The sequence below is a fragment of the Manis pentadactyla genome, chromosome 4 (genome assembly GCF_030020395.1).
Source record: "Manis pentadactyla isolate mManPen7 chromosome 4, mManPen7.hap1, whole genome shotgun sequence".
Classification (NCBI taxonomy): domain Eukaryota; kingdom Metazoa; phylum Chordata; class Mammalia; order Pholidota; family Manidae; genus Manis; species Manis pentadactyla.
The window spans coordinates 78917890-78937564 of NC_080022.1; the positions used below are offsets into that span (position 1 = coordinate 78917890).

The 19675-nt window shown below is 37.8% G+C and overlaps 1 protein-coding gene across 5 annotated transcripts in view; it reads left to right on the top strand.

Moving 5' to 3' along the window:
* Nucleotides 1-19675, top strand: part of BTBD8 (BTB domain containing 8) — a 110795-nt gene that overhangs the window by 55746 nt on the left and 35374 nt on the right. For all 5 annotated transcript variants that reach the window (XM_036906560.2, XM_036906561.2, XM_036906562.2 and 2 more), the window contains one exon: nucleotides 19281-19361. In XM_036906560.2, coding sequence (XP_036762455.2) covers nucleotides 19281-19361 — 81 coding nt within the window. The remainder of the gene's footprint in view (nucleotides 1-19280; nucleotides 19362-19675) is intronic.

A 19675-nucleotide genomic window follows, 5' to 3' on the forward strand; every position in this document is an offset into this window, starting at 1 on the left:
TATCTTTACCACTTGGAAGAATTATGATACTCGGTAAATTTGATATGAGGCACGAATTCTATTTAAGGGTTGTAATTAGGAAGGAAGAAGAAAAGCTATAGAAGTAGCAGGCGGAAGAAAACATGGGAAGATTGATTATTTCTTTGATATATCTTCTTGTAGAGTAACTTCAGCATGTATAGGTTTTAAGCTACTACTTAAATTGCACACACACATTAACATAATAGGAGTATAGTTACATAACCAAAGCATATCTGTAATTACCAGCCATCTGCAGTGAAACCAAGAAAACCAGTTAGGCACCTTAGGCATTTGTGAAAACTTATCTATGATATGGTGGATATTGTCCAACTGAACTTGAACAGTCTGAGGGAAATCAGACAAATTAAAACAACCCATTCCTGGGGACTGTTCATATGCCATATGTTCTTTTAACAATAAATAGTTTGTAGTTGTAAGACTTTGGAGCGCTACAATTTGCACTTCTCCAAATTCTTGGTTGAGTTCCAACAGTATAGATCCAGTCCAATTTTGTTGTTTTACTGTATGCACAGGCCAGCTTAGATATCTCCTTTCTCATTCCCATGGCAGGTCCAGGAACTGGTGGGATGAGTGCATCTACAGCTGTAGCAGTGCGTGGATCTTTGTTGGGGTTTTTTGATGATCATCTTCTGGCATGAGTCTTCCAGAGGGTGCAGATGTTGGAAGTTCTTTTTCATATCGTATCTTAGTTCATTTTCGGGGTAGCCCAATTAGGCTTTGATCCTCTGTATAAACACAAACAGACCCTTTGCCTACACTTTTATATGCCCTTTATACCCTTGTGTAGAACTCGTTGGAGGTTACCACACAGGAGCTGCCTTTTTTTTTTTTTTTTTGCTATCACTAATCTACACTTACATGACGAATATTATGTTTACTAGGCTCTCCCCTATACCAGGTCTCCCCTATAAACCCCTTTACAGTCACTGTCCATCAGCATAGCAAAATGTTGTAGAATCACTACTTGCCTTCTCTGTGTTGTACAGCCCTCCCTTTTCTCCTACCCCCCCATGCATGTTAATCTTAATACCCCCCTACTTCTCTCCCCCTTATCCCTCCCTACCCACCCATCCTCCCCAGTCCCTTTCCCTTTGGTACCTGTTAGTCCATTCTTGAGTTCTGTGATTCTGCTGCTGTTTTGTTCCTTCAGTTTTTCCTTTGTTCTTATATTCCACAGATAAGTGAAATCATTTGGTATTTCTCTTTCTCCGCTTGGCTTGTTTCACTGAGCATAATACCCTCCAGCTCCATCCATGTTGCTGCAAATGATTGGATTTGCCCTTTTCTTATAGCTGAGTAGTATTCCATTGTGTATATGTACCACATCTTCTTTATCCATTCATCTATTGATGGACATTTAGGTTGCTTCCAATTCTTGGCTATTGTAAATAGTGCTGCAATAAACATAGGGGTGCATCTGTCTTTCTCAAACTTGATTGCTGCATTCTTAGGGTAAATTCCTAGGAGTGCAATTCCTGGGTCAAATGGTAAGTCTGTTTTGAGCATTTTGATGTACCTCCATACTGCTTTCCACAATGGTTGAACTAACTTACATTCCCACCAGCAGTGTAGGAGGGTTCCCCTTTCTCCACAGCCTCGCCAACATTTGTTGTTGTTTGTCTTTTGGATGGCAGCCATCCTTACTGGTGTGAGGTGATACCTCATTGTAGTTTTAATTTGCATTTCTCTGATAATTAGCGATGTGGAGCATCTTTTCATGTGTCTGTTGGCCATCTGTATTTCTTTTTTGGAGAACTGTCTGTTCAGTTCCTCTGCCCATTTTTTAATTGGGTTATTTGTTTTTTGTTTGTTGAGGCGTGTGAGCTCCTTATATATTCTGGACGTCAAGCCTTTATCGGATGTGTCATTTTCAAATATATTCTCCCATACTGTAGGGATCCTTCTTGTTCTATTGATGGTGTCTTTTGCTGTACAGAAGCTTTTCAGCTTAATATAGTCCCACTTACTCATTTTTGCTGTTGTTTTCCTTGCCCAGGGAGATATGTTCAAGAAGAGGTCACTCATGTTTATGTCTAAGAGGTTTTCGCCTATGTTTTCTTCCAGGAGTTTAATGGTTTCATGGCTTACATTCAGGTGTTTGATCCATTTTGAGTTTACTTTTGTATATGGGGTTAGACAATGGTCCAGTTTCATTCTCCTACATGTAGCTGTCCAGTTTTGCCAGCACCACCTGTTGAAGAGACTGTCATTTCGCCATTGTATGTCCATGGCTCCTTTATCAAATATTAATTGACCATATATGTCTGGGTTAATGTCTGGATTCTCTAGTCTATTCCATTGGTCTGTGGCTCTGCTCTTGTGCCAGTACCAAATTGTCTTGATTACTATGGCTTTATAGTAGAGCTTGAAGTTGGGGAGTGAGATCCCCCCTACTTTATTCTTCTTTCTCAGGATTGCTTTGGCTATTCGGGGTCTTTGGTGTTTCCATATGAATTTTTGAATTATTTGTTCCAGTTCATTGAAGAATGTTGCTGGTAGTTTCATAGGGATTGCATCAAATCTGTATATTGCTTTGGGCAGGATGGCCATTTTAACGATATTAATTCTTCCTAGCCACGAGCATGGGATGAGTTTCCATCTGTTAGTGTCCCCTTTAATTTCTCTTAAGAGTGACTTGTAGTTTTCAGAGTATAAGTCTTTCACTTCTTTGGTTAGGTTTATTCCTAGGTATTTTATTTTTTTTGATGCAATTGTGAATGGAGTTGTTTTCCTGATTTCTCTCTCTGTTGGTTCATTGTTAGTATATAGGAAAGCCACAGATTTCTGTGTGTGGATTTTGTATCCTGCAACTTGGCTGTATTCCGATATCAGTTCTAGTAGTTTTGGGGTGGAGTCTTTAGGGTTTTTTATGTACAGTATCATGTCATCTGCAAATAGTGACAGTTTAACTTCTTCTTTACCAATCTGGATTCCTTGTATTTCTTTATTCTGTCTGATTGCCGTGGCTAGGACCTCCAGCACTATGTTGAACAACAGTGGAGAGAGTGGGCATCCCTGTCTAGTTTCCGATCTCAGAGGAAATGCTTTCAGCTTCTCGCTGTTCAATATAATGTTGGCTGTGGGTTTATCATAGATGGCCTTTATTATGTTGAGGTACTTGCCCTCTATTCCCATTTTGCTGAGAGTTTTTAACATGAATGGATGTTGAACTTTGTCAAATGCTTTTTCAGCATCTATGGAGATGATCATGTGGTTTTTGTCTTTCTTTTTGTTGATGTGGTGGATGATGTTGATGGACTTTCGAATGTTGTACCATCCTTGCATCCCTGGGATGAATCCCACTTGGTCATGGTGTATGATCCTTTTGATGTATTTTTGAATTCGGTTTGCTAATATTTTGTTGAGTATTTTTGCATCTACGTTCATCAGGGATATTGGTCTGTAGTTTTCTTTTTTGGTGGGGTCTTTGCCTGGTTTTGGTATTAGGGTGATGTTAGCTTCATAGAATGAGTTTGGGAGTATCCCCTCCTCCTCTATTTTTTGGAAGACTTTAAGGAGAATGGGTATTATGTCTTCCCTGTATGTCTGATAAAATTCCGAGGTAAATCCATCTGGCCCGGGGGTTTTGTTCTTTGGTAGTTTTTTGATTACCTCTTCAATTTCGTTGCTGGTAATTGGTCTGTTTAGATTTTCTGTTTCATCCTGGGTCAATCTTGGAAGGTTATATTTTTCTAGGAAGTTGTCCATTTCTCCTAGGTTTCCCAGCTTGTTAGCGTATAGGTTTTCATAGTATTCTCCAATAATTCTTTGCATTTCTGTGGGGTCCGTCGTGATTTTTCCTTTCTCGTTTCTGATACTGTTGATTTGTGTTGACTCTCTTTTCTTCTTAATAAGTCTGGCTAGAGGCTTATCTATTTTGTTTATTTTCTCGAAGAACCAGCTCTTGGTTTCATTGATTTTTGCTATTGTTTTATTCTTCTCAATTTTATTTATTTCTTCTCTGATCTTTATTATGTCCCTCCTTCTGCTGACCTTAGGCCTCATCTGTTCTTCTTTTTCCAATTTCGATAATTGTGACATTAAACCATTCATTTGGGATTGCTCTTCCTTTTTTAAATATGCTTGGATTGCTATATACTTTCCTCTTAAGACTGCTTTTGCTGTGTCCCACAGAAGTTGGGGCTTAGTGTTGTTGTTGTCATTTGTTTCCATATATTGCTGGATCTCCATTTTGATTTGGTCATTGATCCATTGATTATTTAGGAGCGTGTTGTTAAGCCTCCATGTGTTCGTGAGCCTCTTTGCTTTCTTTGTACAGTTTATTTCTAGTTTTATGCCTTTGTGGTCTGAAAAGTTGGTTGGTAGGATTTCAATCTTTTGGAATTTTCTGAGGCTCTTTTTGTGGCCTAGTATGTGGTCTATTCTGGAGAATGTTCCATGTGCACTTGAGAAGAATGTATATCCCGCTGCTTTTGGATGTAGAGTTCTATAGATGTCTATTAGGTCCATCTGCTCTACTGTGTTGTTCAGTGCTTCCGTGTCCTTACTTATTTTCTGCCCGGTGGATCTATCCTTTGGGGTGAGTGGTGTGTTGAAGTCTCCTAGAATGAATGCATTGCAGTCTATATCCCCCTTTAGTTCTGTTAGTATTTGTTTCACATATGCTGGTGCTCCTGTGTTGGGTGCATATATATTTAGAATGGTTATATCCTCTTGTTTGACTGAGCCCTTTATCATTATGTAGTGTCCTTCTTTATCTCTTGTTACTTTCTTTGTTTTGAAGTCTATTTTGTCTGATATTAGTACTGCAACCCCTGCTTTCTTCTCGCTGTTGTTTGCCTGAAATATTTTTTTCCATTCCTTGACTTTTAGTCTGTACATGTCTTTGGGTTTGAGGTGAGTTTCTTGTAAGCAGCATATAGATGGGTCTTGCTTTTTTATCCATTCTGTTACTCTGTGTCTTTTGATTGATGCATTCAACCCATTAACATTTAGGGTGACTATTGAAAGATATGTACTTATTGCCATTGCAGGCTTTAAATTCGTGGTTACCAAAGGTTCAAGGTTAGCCTCTTTAGTATCTTACTGCCTAACTTAGCTCGCTTATTGAGCTGTTATATACACTGTCTGGAGATTCTTTTCTTCTCTCCCTTCTTGTTCCTCCTCCTCCATTCTTCATATGTTGGGTGTTTTGTGCTGTGCTCTTTCTAGGAGTGCTCCCATCTAGAGCAGTCCCTGTAAGATGTTCTGTAGAGGTGGTTTGTGGAAAGCAAATTCCCTCAGCTTTTGTTTGTCTGGGAATTGTTTAATCCCACCGTCATATTTGAATGATAGTCGTGCTGGATACAGTATCCTTGGTTCAAGGCCCTTCTGTTTCATTGTATTAAATATATCATGCCATTCTCTTCTGGCCTGTAGGGTTTCTGTTGAGAAATCTGACGTTAGCCTGATGGGTTTCCCTTTATAGGTGACCTTTTTCTCTCTAGCTGCCTTTAACACTCTTTCCTTGTCCTTGATCTTTGCCATTTTAATTATTATGTGTCTTGGTGTTGCCCTTCTTGGATCCTTTCTGTTGGGGGTTCTGTGTATTTCCGTGGTCTGTTTGATTACTTCCTCCCCCAGTGTGGGGAAGTTTTCAGCAATTATTTCTTCTAAGATACTTTCCATCTCTTTGCCTCTCTCTTCTTCTTCTGGGACCCCTATAATACGGATATTTCTCCTTTTAGATTGGTCACACAGTTCTCTTAATATTGTTTCATTCCTGGAGATCCTTTTGTCTCTCTCTATGTCAGCTTCCATGCGTTCCTGTTCTCTGATTTCAATTCCATCAATGGCCTCTTGCATTCTATCCATTCTGCTTATAAACCCTTCCAGAGTTTGTTTCATTTCTGTAATCTCCTTTCTGGCATCTGTGATCTCTTTCCGGACTTCATCCCATTTTTCTTGCGTATTTCTCTGCATCTCTGTCAGCATGTTTATGATTCTTATTTTGAATTCTTTGTCAGGAAGACTGGTTAGGTCTGTCTCCTTCTCTGGTGTTGTCTCTGTGATCTTTGTCTGCCTGTAGCTTTGCCTTTTCATGGTGATAGGAATAGTCTGCAGAACTGGGACGAGTGACGGCTGGAAGGACTTCCTTTCTTGTTGGTTTGTGGCCCTCCTCTCCTGGGAGAACAGCGGCCTCTAGTGGCTTGTGCTGCGCAGCTGCGCGCAGACAGGGTTTCTGCTTCCTGCCCGGCTGCTATGGAGTTAATCTCCGCTGTTGCTGTGGGCGTGGCCTGGCTCGGGCAGCTACTCCAAAATGGTGGAGTCGCGTTGGAGCAGGAGCTGCTGGGAGGCTATTTATCTCCGTAAGGGGCCTCCCTGCTCCCTGCAGCCCAGGGGTTAGGGTGCCCAGAGGTCCCGGATTCCCTACCTCTGGATTAAGTGGCCCGCCCTGCCCCTTTAAGACTTCCAAAAAGCACCCGCCAAAACAAAACAACGACCACAAAAAAAAACAAGAAAAAAAATTTTTTTAATTAAAAAAAAAAAAAAAATTTTTAATTAAAAAAAAAAAGGTGGTCGTTCGTTTTTCTTTATTCTCCGGTGCCAGCCTCAGGCCTCTGCTCACCGGTCTTTCTGCCCTGTTTCCCTAATATTAGGGTCCCTGTCCCTTTAAGACTTCCAAACAGCGCTCGCCAAAACAAAGCAGCAAAAAAGCAAAAAAAAAAAATGGTCGCGCGCTTTTCTTATGCCCTCTGTCGCCCAGCCTCCAGTGCCTGCTCACTGTTCTTGCTGCCCTGTTTTCCCAGTATCGAGGGCCCTGCACTCTGGCCCGGATGGCTGGGGCTGGGTGTTCGGCAGCCCTGGGCTCCGTCTCCCTCCCGCTCTGCCTGCTCTTCTCCCGCCGGGAGCTGGGGGGAGGGGCGCTCGGCTCCCGCGGGGCCAGGGCTTGTATCTTACCCCCTTTGCGAGGCGCTGGGTTCTCTCAGGTGTGGATGTGGTCTGGATATTGTCCTGTGTCCTCTGGTCTTTATTCTAGGAAGGGTTGTCTTTGTTATATTTTCATAGATATATGTTGTTTTGGGAGGAGATTTCCGCTGCTCTACTCACGCCGCCATCTTCCGCCCCCAGTCCAGATTTCATTCCACATGTATTCTTAACTACTGATTTATGTGCCCCTCTCCAAATATAGGCATGCTGGAGGGGTAGAGCTTCAATATGTGAATTTGGGTGGGTGGGAGAACACAAATATTCAGTTTGTAATGGGTAGTTTCTTTTTTTAAGAATAATTTGGATACATGTGGATATTAACGACCTATGATAGTACAATGATGTATCTACACAATTGGTGGCTATCTGTATAAACCACTGAGACAGTTATTAAGAGATGAACTTCTACCTTAAATGGTGAAATGGAACATTTTTGGGTCACAAATGATCACCGTGAGAATCTCTAGTGTACAGTTTAGGGAAGGGCTATCTCAGTAGGAAAATTGCCTGGGAGCTTTGAGGGGGCCCTCTGAGCCCTGCATCATTCTTTCCATGGGTGTTTCTTTGACTGGGTCAATCATGGCCAGAGCCTTGGGTATGGAATGGTAAGAGTGGCAATTCCATACCAGCGGTTGCATGGAAAATTGGTAAATTCTTACTGACCATTTCTTTGTCACACTGGCCTTATAATCTTGAACCTTCTAGGTTACAATCATCTGATACCCTTACTAACTAAAAACAGATGCCCAATGTCTCCCATTTTCTATTTTCTCACTCTGTAAAATAATAGTGAACATTATTTGTAAGAATGTCATGTGTTTTTATTTTGTTTTTTCATATTTTATTCATTTAATAGAAATGGAAAATATGCAAAAGGACCTAACCCCTTTTCTTTCATACCAGAGCATTTAGAGGGTTACATGTTGATTATACTACTACAGTTTCAATACACATAACACAATGTATTTTCCAACCTATTGTCTGGGTACAATTTCAGCAACTGACACCAGTTAAGTGATTTCAATTACATATCCATGGAATCACATGCCTTTATTTCAGCACATTTTTTTAAAGAAAAAACAAAACAGACAAATGAAATAGTAATAAAGAGAAAATAATGGAGGATGTAAAATCACCAAGTTTTTACTTGGTATTGACATTAAAATAAACTTCCTCTTTAATTTGTCCCCCACATACATAATAAAATCCTTATACATGGAAAGTTTGCTTTTTTTCCCCTAGTCTTCCACTAATATAGCATCAAAACATAACACGAATTGCTTTGGTGATGTTTAAAAAAAAGTAACATGTGCATCTAAGTAAACCTGTCTTTCCATCCAAGCTACTCTAGTTTTTTACATTTTTTTGTTGGGATATAATTGACATATAACATTGTACTAGCCACTCCAAAATCTTACAACTACACTACAGACTATTTACTGTTAAAAGAACATATGGGATGTGAACATTCCCCAGGAATGGGTTGTTTTGATTTGTCTAATTTCTCTCAGACTGTTCAAGTTCAGTTGGACAATATCCACCATATCATAGATAAGTTTTCACAAATGCCTAAGGTGCCTAACTGGTTTTCTTGGTTTCACTGGAGATAGCTGGTAATTACAGATATGCTTTGGTTATGTAACTATACTCCTATTATGTTAATGTGTGTGCGCAATTTAAGTAGTAGTTTAAAACCTATACATGCTGAAGTTACTCTACAAGAAGATATGTCAAAGAAATGATCAATCTTCCCATGTTTTCTTCTGCCTGCTACTTCTATAGCTTTTCTTCTTCCTTCCTAATTACAACCCTTAAATAGAATTCATGCCTCATATCAAATTTACCGAGTATCATAACTCCTCCAAGTGGTAAAGATACCTCAAGACAAATGCTGGGCATAGAAGCTACAGGGCATAAATATGCAAAGAAGTAAAAAGCTAACCATTTCAAACAATAAGGCTTCTCTCTCACTTACCAACTTTACATTTCCCTGTATGGCCCCGGAAGATGACTGGTTAGCCAGAGACAGGTAAGATTCCTCAAGGGAGGAACAACCTAAGACAGGCACAGTTGCAGGGGGGTCATCAGGTGAGAAACTGGGGATCAACAGAGGTGAGGCTTAGAACCTCACCCGCCCTGTTCTGAGAGAAATCTTCTGCATACGTGGATGTATTATTGCCCTTGTCTAGCTTGGATTAACACATAGTCTACAGGCACACACCTGATCATCTACATTTGCTCTCTTACAACACTAAACTATGTTTTCTACCTTTATCTTGTATCTACCTACCACTTCAGCATTTTATTAAAAATAATAATAATAAAGAGAGAAATGTGGTATCCACATATAAATCAAGTATAAAAATCAAATGAGTATTCATATTTGAACTGACTGTTTATAGTTCATAATGCATGAACAAAACCGAAAGTTTCTGTGATGACTACCCTTGTACTGTTCACCATGTAACTTATTCACTATGTAAGAATTTGTTCTCCATGTAAGAACTTGATTGTTATGCCTTAGAAGATTGGAGACTGACGAAAATTAGGCTTGGGGTGGATTAATGATTGTGCATTGAGCATTGACTCCCCTATACAGAATTTTATTGTTGTTAACAACCATTTGATCAATAAATATGAGAGATGCCCTCACGAAAAAAAAAAAAAAGTACACACTTCCAATTGTAAAATAAATAAGTAACCGGGATGTAATGTATAGCATAAGAAATATAGTCAAAATATTGTAACAACTTGGTATGGTGATAGCTGGTACCTAGAATTATCATGTATATAAATGTTGAATCACTGTGTTGTACACCTGAAACTAATGTAATGTAATACTGTGTGTCAACTACCCTTCAATAAAAAATAATTATCTACAAAAAAAGAAAAAACAAACAAACATTGTACTAGTTTAGGTATACAACATAAATGATTTGATATATGTATATTGAAAAATGGCAACCACAATAAGTGTAGTTACATCCATCACGATACATATTACAGGTTTTTTTTTCTTGTGATGAGAACTTTTAAGATCTACTCTCATAGCGGCTTTCAAATATTGAATACAGTACTGTTAACTCTAGTGACCGTGCTGTTCATTACATCCCTAGGATTTATCTATCTTTTAACCAGAAGTTTGTGCCTTTTGACCTTTCACCCATCGCTCTCTACCCCCTGCCTCTACCAGGTAGTTTCTGATTATGGAAGATTTTATATGCTGACCTAGAGTTTATTTTCCTGTGGGTAAAAAGAATGTGTAGGTGAATTAGTTGGTGAAATTTTATCATCGCTTTTGAAAAGCCACCTGAAAAATGTTTGTATCCTACTGATAAGAGCTCTTCTTTTATGATGAATTTAAACTACCCACTAAGTATAGGAAGAAAGATAGTGGTAGTGGAGGCCAGTGCCAGTCCTAGGGATAATCATTTTGGTATGATGTCAGAAACTTGTCTAGAAGTTTTAGACATCATTTTTAAAAACTGTCAACCCACTCTCATTAGAACTAAATTCAATAAAAATTTCAGTAGAGAGAGAACACAATTGTCTCAGAATGTAACTTTTTATATTCATTAAAGATCATTTGATTGTGTATAATGAGATACAGGCCAAAAGAAGTTATGGTTATGAGTTCTTATTCTACAGCAGGGGAGAATAATTTACAGAGAGCAAATGTCTAATTTTTTCTAGGAAGAAATCTTAATTCCTTATAGGTTTAGTGACAGTTTTTTCTACCTGATACCTGTTAACTTTGTTCCTCTCTCCAATTAGATTCTGTCCTCATCAGTAATACCTTACAATAATTCCATATATTTTCTAGGCTTCACCCACATTTATTGTGCTTTTTAATTTTTAGAATCAGTCTTTGAGAGAGCAGGTGGATTCAGATATTACAGATGAGTGAAAACAAGAACAGATAAGTTAATTGAATTCAGCAAAGTTGCAGGATACAAAATACACAGAAATCTGTTACATACCTATATACTAACAATGAATTAGCAGAAAGAGAAATCAGGAAAACAACTCCATTTACAATTGCATCAAATAAAATAAAATATCTAGGAATAAACCTAACCAAGGAGGTAAAAACTACAAGACACTCATGAGGGAAATGAAAGAAGACACCAATAAATGGAAATCTATCCCATGTTCATGGATAGGAAGAATTAATATTGTCAAAATGGCCATCCTGCTTACAGATTCAATGCAATCCCAATCAAAATACCAACAGCATCCTTCAGTGAACTGGTACAAATAGTTCTAAAATTCATACAGAATCACAAAAGACCCTGATAGCCAAAGCAATCCTGAGAAGGAAGAACAAAATTGGGGAGATTATGTTCCCTGACTTTAAGCTCTACTACAAAGCCACAGTAATCAAAACAATTTGGTACTGGCATAAGAGCAGACCCATAGGTCAATGGAACAGAATAGAGAACCCAGATATAAACCCAGACATATATGGCCAATTAGTATGTGACAAAGGAACCATGGATATACAATGGGGAAAAGACAGCCTCTTCAACAACTGGTATTGGAAAAATTGGATGACTACATGTGAGAGAATGAAACTGGATTATTGTCTACCTCAATACACAAAGGTAATCTTGAAATAGATCAAAGATGAATGTAAGTCATGGAACCATAAAACTCATAGAAGAAAACATAGGCAAAAATCTCTTGAACGTAAGCATGAGCAACTTTTTCCTGAACACATCTCCTCAGGCAAGGGAAACAAAATAAAAAATGAACAAGTGGAATTATTATCAAACTAAAAAGCTCTGTACAGCAAAGGACAACATCAGCAGAACAAACAGACATCCTACCGTATGGAAGAATATATTCATAAATGATGCATCTGATAAGGGGTTAACATCCAAAATGTAGAAAGCTCACATGTCTCAACAACCAAAAAACAAATAACCCTATTAAAAAAATGGGTGGAGGACCTGAACAGACACTTCTCCAAAGAACAGGCACATGAAAAGCTGCTCACATCGCTAATCATCAAGGAAATGCAAATTAAAACCATAATGAGATATCACCTCACACCAGTTAGGATGGCCACTATCCAAAAGACAAGAAGCAACAAATGCTGGCGTGGATGTGGAGAAAGGGGAACCCTCCTACACCGTTGGGAATGTAAATTCGTTCAGCCATTGTGGAAAGCAAATGGATGTTCCTCCAAGAACTAAAAATAGAAGTACCATTTGACCCAGGAATTCCACTCCTAGGAATTTACCCGAAGAAAACAAGATCCCTGATTCAAAAAGACATATGCACCACTCTGTTTATCTCAGACATATTTACAATAGCCAAGATATGGAAGCAATCTAAGTGACCATCAGTAGATGAATGGATAAAGAAGATGTGGTGCATACAGACAATGTAATATTATTCAGCCATAAAAAGAAAAGAAATCCTACCATTTGCAACAATGTGGATATAGCTAGAGGGTATGATGCTCAGTGAAATAAGCCAGACAGAGAAAGACAAATACCAAATATTTTACTCATTTGTGGAGTATAATAACAAAGCAAAACTGAAGGACCAAAACAGCAGCAGACTCACAGACTCCAAGAAGGGACTAGAGGTTACCAAAGGGAAGGGGCTGGGGAGGGTGGGTGAGGAGCGAGGGCGAAGGGAATTAGGGGCTCTATAATTTACAATTACAATATAGGTAGGTCATGGGGACAGTAGTACAGCATGGAGAATGCAATTAATGACTATACCATCTTACTACATTGATATACAGTGACTGCCATGGAGGGGTGAGGATTTGATATGGGTGAATGTTGAACTGTGTTATGTATTTGAAATCATCATAAGAATGCATATCAATGATTCTTTAATAAAAAAAAGATGAGTTAAATGTCTTCCTGGATCACCTGGTGAGTAACTGGTTTTGCTGAATATAAATCACATGTTTGTTCACCCTTAATTTAATTCAGAGTCTGTTTTACCACAGTCACTGAAGAAATTTAAAGTTTCCCATTGAAATGTGCTCTTGAGCTAGCTCAGACTGTTCTTCACTTCCCTTGTTTGAATCAGTGATTTTCAAACTTTGTTCCGTAAAATGCTTAAGTTCCTGGCAGGTGTATTAGGGGACACATGCATTGGGGTGGGATCTGAGGGGAAGGCCATTTGGGAAGCGAGTACCTCTTCAGCCAGAGCTGCTTCACTTCTGTTTGTTTTATGTTGTTCAAAATGATCTCTGAGTTTAGCTATAGGAATAAGACAATCATTAATCAGCTTTGATGAGCAATTAGATTAAAGATTCAAAACACACATGCTTTTAAAGATTAAGTCTATTAAGAGGTCAGTAAACAAGAAAGAAGTAGTGGCGTCAACTCCTGGTCTCTTCTCCCTCACCTGTAATTTTCCATCTTTGATTATGATGCAGGTAAAGGATAAATATTTCCTCTTATAGTAAGCTTGACCACAACTTCAGTAGCTTGTTCAAGGGAAATCCAAATTGAAGTAGCCAAATTTGTTGCAAATGTCATCCAGATATGTAGACTCTACTTTATAGCCATGCCAGCAATGGCAGTGCTCACTCCTCTTACGTGGCTTCCCTTTTTTTCTGTTGTGGTATAGGCCAGGCTCTGCTCCTTACTGGTTCGTGTTTGGTAGAGCTGCTGTTAGCAGTGGAGACTCACTCCTAATTGGCTTATTCACTTACTTTCTCTGCTAGCACATTGGGAATGAGAATACATTTCTCTTTGGTTTGACTCTTGCTTTATAAAAGCAGGTTTCTAACACTAAAATGAAAGAAGAAAGTATCTCCTGACAGAGACTTTACCATTATTATCACAAAATACTATATTTTGCTTTTCCTTGTTGTATCACATATCATATTTACTGCCTCAGATGAGCACCGAAAATGTTATTAGTAACGTGGCACATAAAGCTGAAGGAAGGCTAAAGCAATTAAGGGATTTTAGTCTTTAAAAGAAATCACGTCTTTTATAAATTTCTATATTGTAACAAAGTCATCTACAAAACACATTTTATTTTCATGTTAGCTTATATTGTAAAGTTAGGCAGATGTTTCCATGGATAGTGTTGAATAGTAGAAAGATCATGGACTTTGGTGTTCTTCTAGGCAGTCCTACATCTAGTCCTAACTTGTATGATGCTAGGGACATTGCTTACCTTACCTGAGTTTCTTGAGGTTGTTGAAAGGATAAATGAGATACAGTAAGGAAAATAGCTGGCATACTGCTTAGTACATAGTATGCAGTGCTCACTAATATTTGTCTTTTTTTCTTTCCCTAAATTAGATTGTTCTCCTTTTCCAGACGGAAGTTGGTTCAAGTGAGGGCCATTACCAATACCAGGACAGCAATGATTGCTTTGTCTAATTGGCAATCTCATTTGGAACTGGGCCACTGTTGCATGGAGGTTTTCTGCAGTAAATTAAAGTGAAATCCTGTCTGCCCTTACAGAAAAGAAACAATGTTTTAAAGAGATGATAACTCAAAGACATAATGAATATAATATTTTTTAACAAAAACAGCTTTCAATAAATTGAGATAGGAAAAGTAGAGTCTGGTGATCCTAGTTCTACCATGCCCCAGAGTTGGGAGGTAGAAGGATATAGATGGAAGGAAGTTTTCTTGTTCTGGTGGAGGAAGGGGAATTTTTTCCACATTCTACACTGGAAATTAAACACAGCCAGTATTTCTTCTTTTTTTTTTTTAATTAAGGTATCAATGATACATAAATTTATGAAGATTTCACATGAACAACATTGTGGTTTCAACATTCATCCATATTATCAAGTCCCCCCCCATTGCAATCACTTTCCATCAGCACAATAAGATGCTATAAAGCCACTACTTGTCTTCTCCGTGCTATACTGCCTTCCCTGTGACCTACCTATATTGTGAATGCTAATTATAGTGCCCCTTAATCCCCTTCTCCCTCCCTCCCCAGCCCCTTCTCTTTGGTAACCACTAGTCCCTTCTTGAAGTCTGAGTCTGCTGCTGTTTTGGTTCTTCAGTTTTGCTTTTTTGTACTCCACAAATGAGTGAAATCACTTGGTACTTGTCTTTCTTTTTCTGGCTTATTTCACTGAGCATAATATCCTCCAGCTCCATCCATGTTGTTGCAAATGGTAGGATTTGTTTTCTTTTTTACATCTGAAAAATATTCCAACATCTTTTTTATCCATTCATCTACTGATGGACACTTAAGTTGCATCTATATCTTGGCTATTTAAATAGTGCTGCAATAAACATAGGGGTGCACATGTCTTTTTGAATCAGGGATCTTGGTTTCTTCAGCTAAATTCCTAGGAGTGGAATTCCAGGGTCAAATGGTATTTCTATTTTGAGTTTTTTGAGGAACCTCCATATTGCTTTCCACAATGGTTGAACTAATTTACATTCCCACCAGCAGTGTAGGAGGGTTCACCTTTCTCCTCATCCTCACCAGCATTTGTTGTTTCTTGTCTTTTGGATGTTGGCCATGCTAACTGGTGTGAGGTGATATCTCATTGTAGTTTTAATTTGCATTTCCCTGATAATTAGCGATGTGGAGCATCTTTTCATATGCCTGTTGGCCATCTTTGTTTCTTCATTGGAGCAGTGTCTGTTCAGATCCTCCACCCATTTTTTAATAGGGTTATTTGTTTTTTGGGTCTTGAGACATATGAGCTCTTTATACATTTTGGATGTTAACCCCTTATCAGATAAGTTGTTTACACACAGCCAGTATTTCTGTAAAGAAACCCCACATGCTTTCATTTTATATAACTAAAAGGTTTGCATTGGTGGCTTGGGGCTTTGGAGCATAAATTTGGATTTTCTCATCTCCTTTGGGAGATTGCTGGGATTGCTCTGAACCTTCAGGATGATCTTCCGAATTGTAAGTCAGAGCATAGTTTTCTTCTGACTAAAATCCTTCAGTGCCTTCTCATCACAGTTAGAATTAAACCCAAATCTTTACCATAACTTTGAATACCCAGTATGATCTGGGTCCTGGGCTTTTCCCAGACTACCCCACCTAGACTAGCTACAATCCAACTCTCTAGTTACTCTCTTTTATGTTAAACTATTCTGTTGTCTTTATGGCACTTTTCATTATTAAAATGATCATCTATATATTTATTGATTATGTCCTTTCTGTAGAATGTAAGCTTGTGTCCTCGGGGTCTAGAATACAGCTTGTCATTCAATAAATACTGAATGTGAATGAATTAATGAATGAGTCTATTACCTTAGCTCACATACATAGGAACCTGAAACTTTAGAAAGCACTCAATAAAGCACAGAGATTTTAATAGATTAGGTACATGTTCAGTCTCTGATCTTAGAGCTCAGGTTTTTTTCCTAAATCTGAGTATATGTAATGTTTTCATTTCCTAAAAGCTTTTATTCTGATTACATTTAACTGGGAGTAGTGCTTTAAATCTCTCTGTTTACACTGTGGGCTTTGAAGTAATTTGTTGTTTTTCTAGGTCAGTTGACCATGTCTTCATAAACACTTAGTAAAAATACAAATAACTTAACAACACAATAATGAGAATGCAGTTTAGTGAAACATCTGCCAAGACAGCAGGAAAATGGTTTCTTGCTGTTTTTATAGCTCTCATATATGTATTGATATATAAGCTCCAATGTCTAAATTTTGCTATTTATTTTCATAAACATTCTCTTGTTTTTATTTAGTCATTATTACATTTACTTAAATATGTCAAGCCTTAAAATGTTCTTTCAATATAAATGGCCAATTCTCATTAACACTGATAAGAACAGCTCTTGAAATTTTGAGGAAAAGTACGTGGAATAGTATATGTTCTAGTAATTATACAGTGTTATAGATTATCAGACTTCAGATAACATGGCATAATTATTCTGAGATCAAATCTTGTCATATCCATATGTAGAATGTAGTATGTATATAGTATATAGTATATAAATGAGAATATTTAGAGATTTGACTTTTTTTCTAAGTATTAAAGATGTAGAGTTTTGAATCAGCAGAAACCAGTACTTATCCATAGTAGGGGCCAGTAAAGTTTGGGAAGATTCGGTAAGTCCATAGTAAACCATTCATCAAATTTTCATCAAAACATTTATTGAAAATACTTTATTTACGGCCATAGAATTAAAGCAAACACCTTTCTGGGTCCTACCCTGTGAGACTACACTTACTCTTTTTTCCTTCCGCTTTTTGTTCCTTTAGCAGATATTAGATACTATGCTTAACAAACTGGGGGAGTCTTGTAGCACAGTCACCATCCTGATTCCATTGCAGAGCCCCAGTATTTTGTGGGGGAAGAAGGTTCTTCTTATCTTGGGGCTGTTGAATCAATGCTGACCTGCTGCTGCTCCTAGAGATGCACTGATAAATTAGATATAAGCCCTGCCCTCATAGAACTCGGTCAATAGGGGAAACAAATATGTAAACAAATATATTACAAGTCAGTTTTATAAATGTGACAATGGAAGTATATATAACATATTGCTTAAGAGCTCAAGCTTTAGAGTCAGTCTGCCTGGATTTAAATTCCCGTAGATCACTAACCATTTGACCTTGGGCAAGTTACTTAATTTCAGTTTTCTCACCTATAAAATGAGACTAATAATAGTATCTACTATTGAGTTATGATTAAATGAGCTAAGGGTTTTCAAAATGCTTATTAGGTTAGTGACTAGCTCATAGTAAGTGCTCAACAGATGTTAGTCATTAATATATTTAATATTCAGATTTTTTATTTTTTGCCTTGGGCATGAAAGAGCAATCAGAGAAAAAGAGCCAAATGTCTTACGTGTGAAAGATGATATAAGTAGAGAGGGGGAGAGCATTTTAAACAGAGTGAACAGTATATGCTAAGGAATAATAAGTAGTTCAGGTTTAGGAAATGAGTAGTTTACTTTTCTTGGAACAGCTACCAGAAAGGGAGAACCAGGGGTCAGATGTTATAAGAACATTATACACCAAGGTAAGGAATTTGTACTTTTTTTCTCAATGATCTATGGAGAATTGTTGAAGGGTTTTCAAAGTGGAGAACTATATCAGATTTACATTTTGACAAAGCCACTCTAATACAGTGTGGGTAACAGGATGCAAGGAGATTATTTTAGACAGGAAACCTGCATGAGAGGATACAGTCATAGTACAGATGAGAGAAAATGAAAGGCCAAATCAGAGCAGTGAGGGGAAGTAGACAGCAGATGCTGAATTCAAGACATCTTTAAAGGCATAAATGATGGGATATGAGAGAGAGGGTCAGGATGAACCTCAGTCTCTGGTTTATTATCTAGATACTTTAGGAGCTATTAGAGTTTGAGGAAGACCCAATAAATAATGTGCTTTTTTTCCCGTTCAGAATAAGACAAAAGAATCAGCAGATGAAATAAAATATTTCCTTTATTACTGATAAAAGCTACTGAAGCAGTAAAATGTGCTTTAATGAGAGAGCCAAAGCTGACCATGTCCCCTAAGTCCAGCCCCACCTGAGAGAAAGTCTGAATTTTGCTAGCAGATGTACTTCTTCCCCATCACCTCTTCCCCCCTTGTTAAACAGAGAAAAAATGAGAAAAGAAATTAACTCTCATTTCAAGTTCCTCCTGACCAATGACCAGTGGTAGTTGTCAATGAACCAGATATTTCACTCCCCTTGGTACAGCGATAGAGGGTAGCACAAGATGCAAGAAGTCCAGTAACAGTGCTATGAACAAAACAGAAATAACAGAAAGAAGGCTGGATTTGGGGTATTGGGAGTGGCAGGGAGGAGGAAGGAGGCCATAAATTCAGAGTTTGAAATCCAGTGGTATGGGGCATAAGGTATCCCTCCAGACCACTTAGGCCCTATCTTTACTATCAGTATAATGAAGACGCTGGCCAAACTAGAGCTGTCAGACAGGCATTACAAAGTAAGGAATATGTACAGCATAATAGGAATCTTTCTAGTGAATGTTGTCCATCTCAGGCCTCAAGCAAGACCAGAGGCCATTTGTCAAAGATGCAAGGAAAGAATTTCTTAATGAGCCTGAGGTTGGACTATGACCTCTAAGGTCCTTTCTGATTCTAAAAGTCTATTACAGAAGATGTTCAGCACGTAATCAGTGATTTGATAAAACATTTAAAAACTTACATGAAAATCCATAGTTGCAGTTATACCTCATTTTAAATTAATAGCATACCTGCATGGGTGTTATCTGAAAAATATATTCTTCAGATAAAAGTAAGACTAAGACTTATCTTGGCTAAAAGTTTATGGAAAAATAGAATGTATCATTGATATCAGTTAAATCCGAATTCTTTCTGGATTTGAATTTACTTTTATTTTTCAGTATTAACCATGTAGAAATGGATATTATGATGCATTTTATATACGGAGGAACTTTGGACTTTCCAGACAAAGCAAACGTTGGGTATGTATTGCTTTTTAATAATTTTAAATACAAAGTATTAATATTTTGTGGCTTTTTTGTTGAGCTGTGTTTCAAAGTAGCAATGAAGTAGAAGCTTCACTTTCATTGTCTATTGGCCATATCTTGTGTGTATTTTGGGAATATCTAAATGTTAATATATTTAGAAGAAAATATGATCTAGCGATTCACAGTGATAAGATTAAGAAAAGTCTTTATTAGACTTAAATTATATCAGAAAAACCTTATGTTTGTTTTGGAAAATAAATAATAGGCTTTAATTAAAAAGTTGAACCTTTATCAAATTTGGAACAATT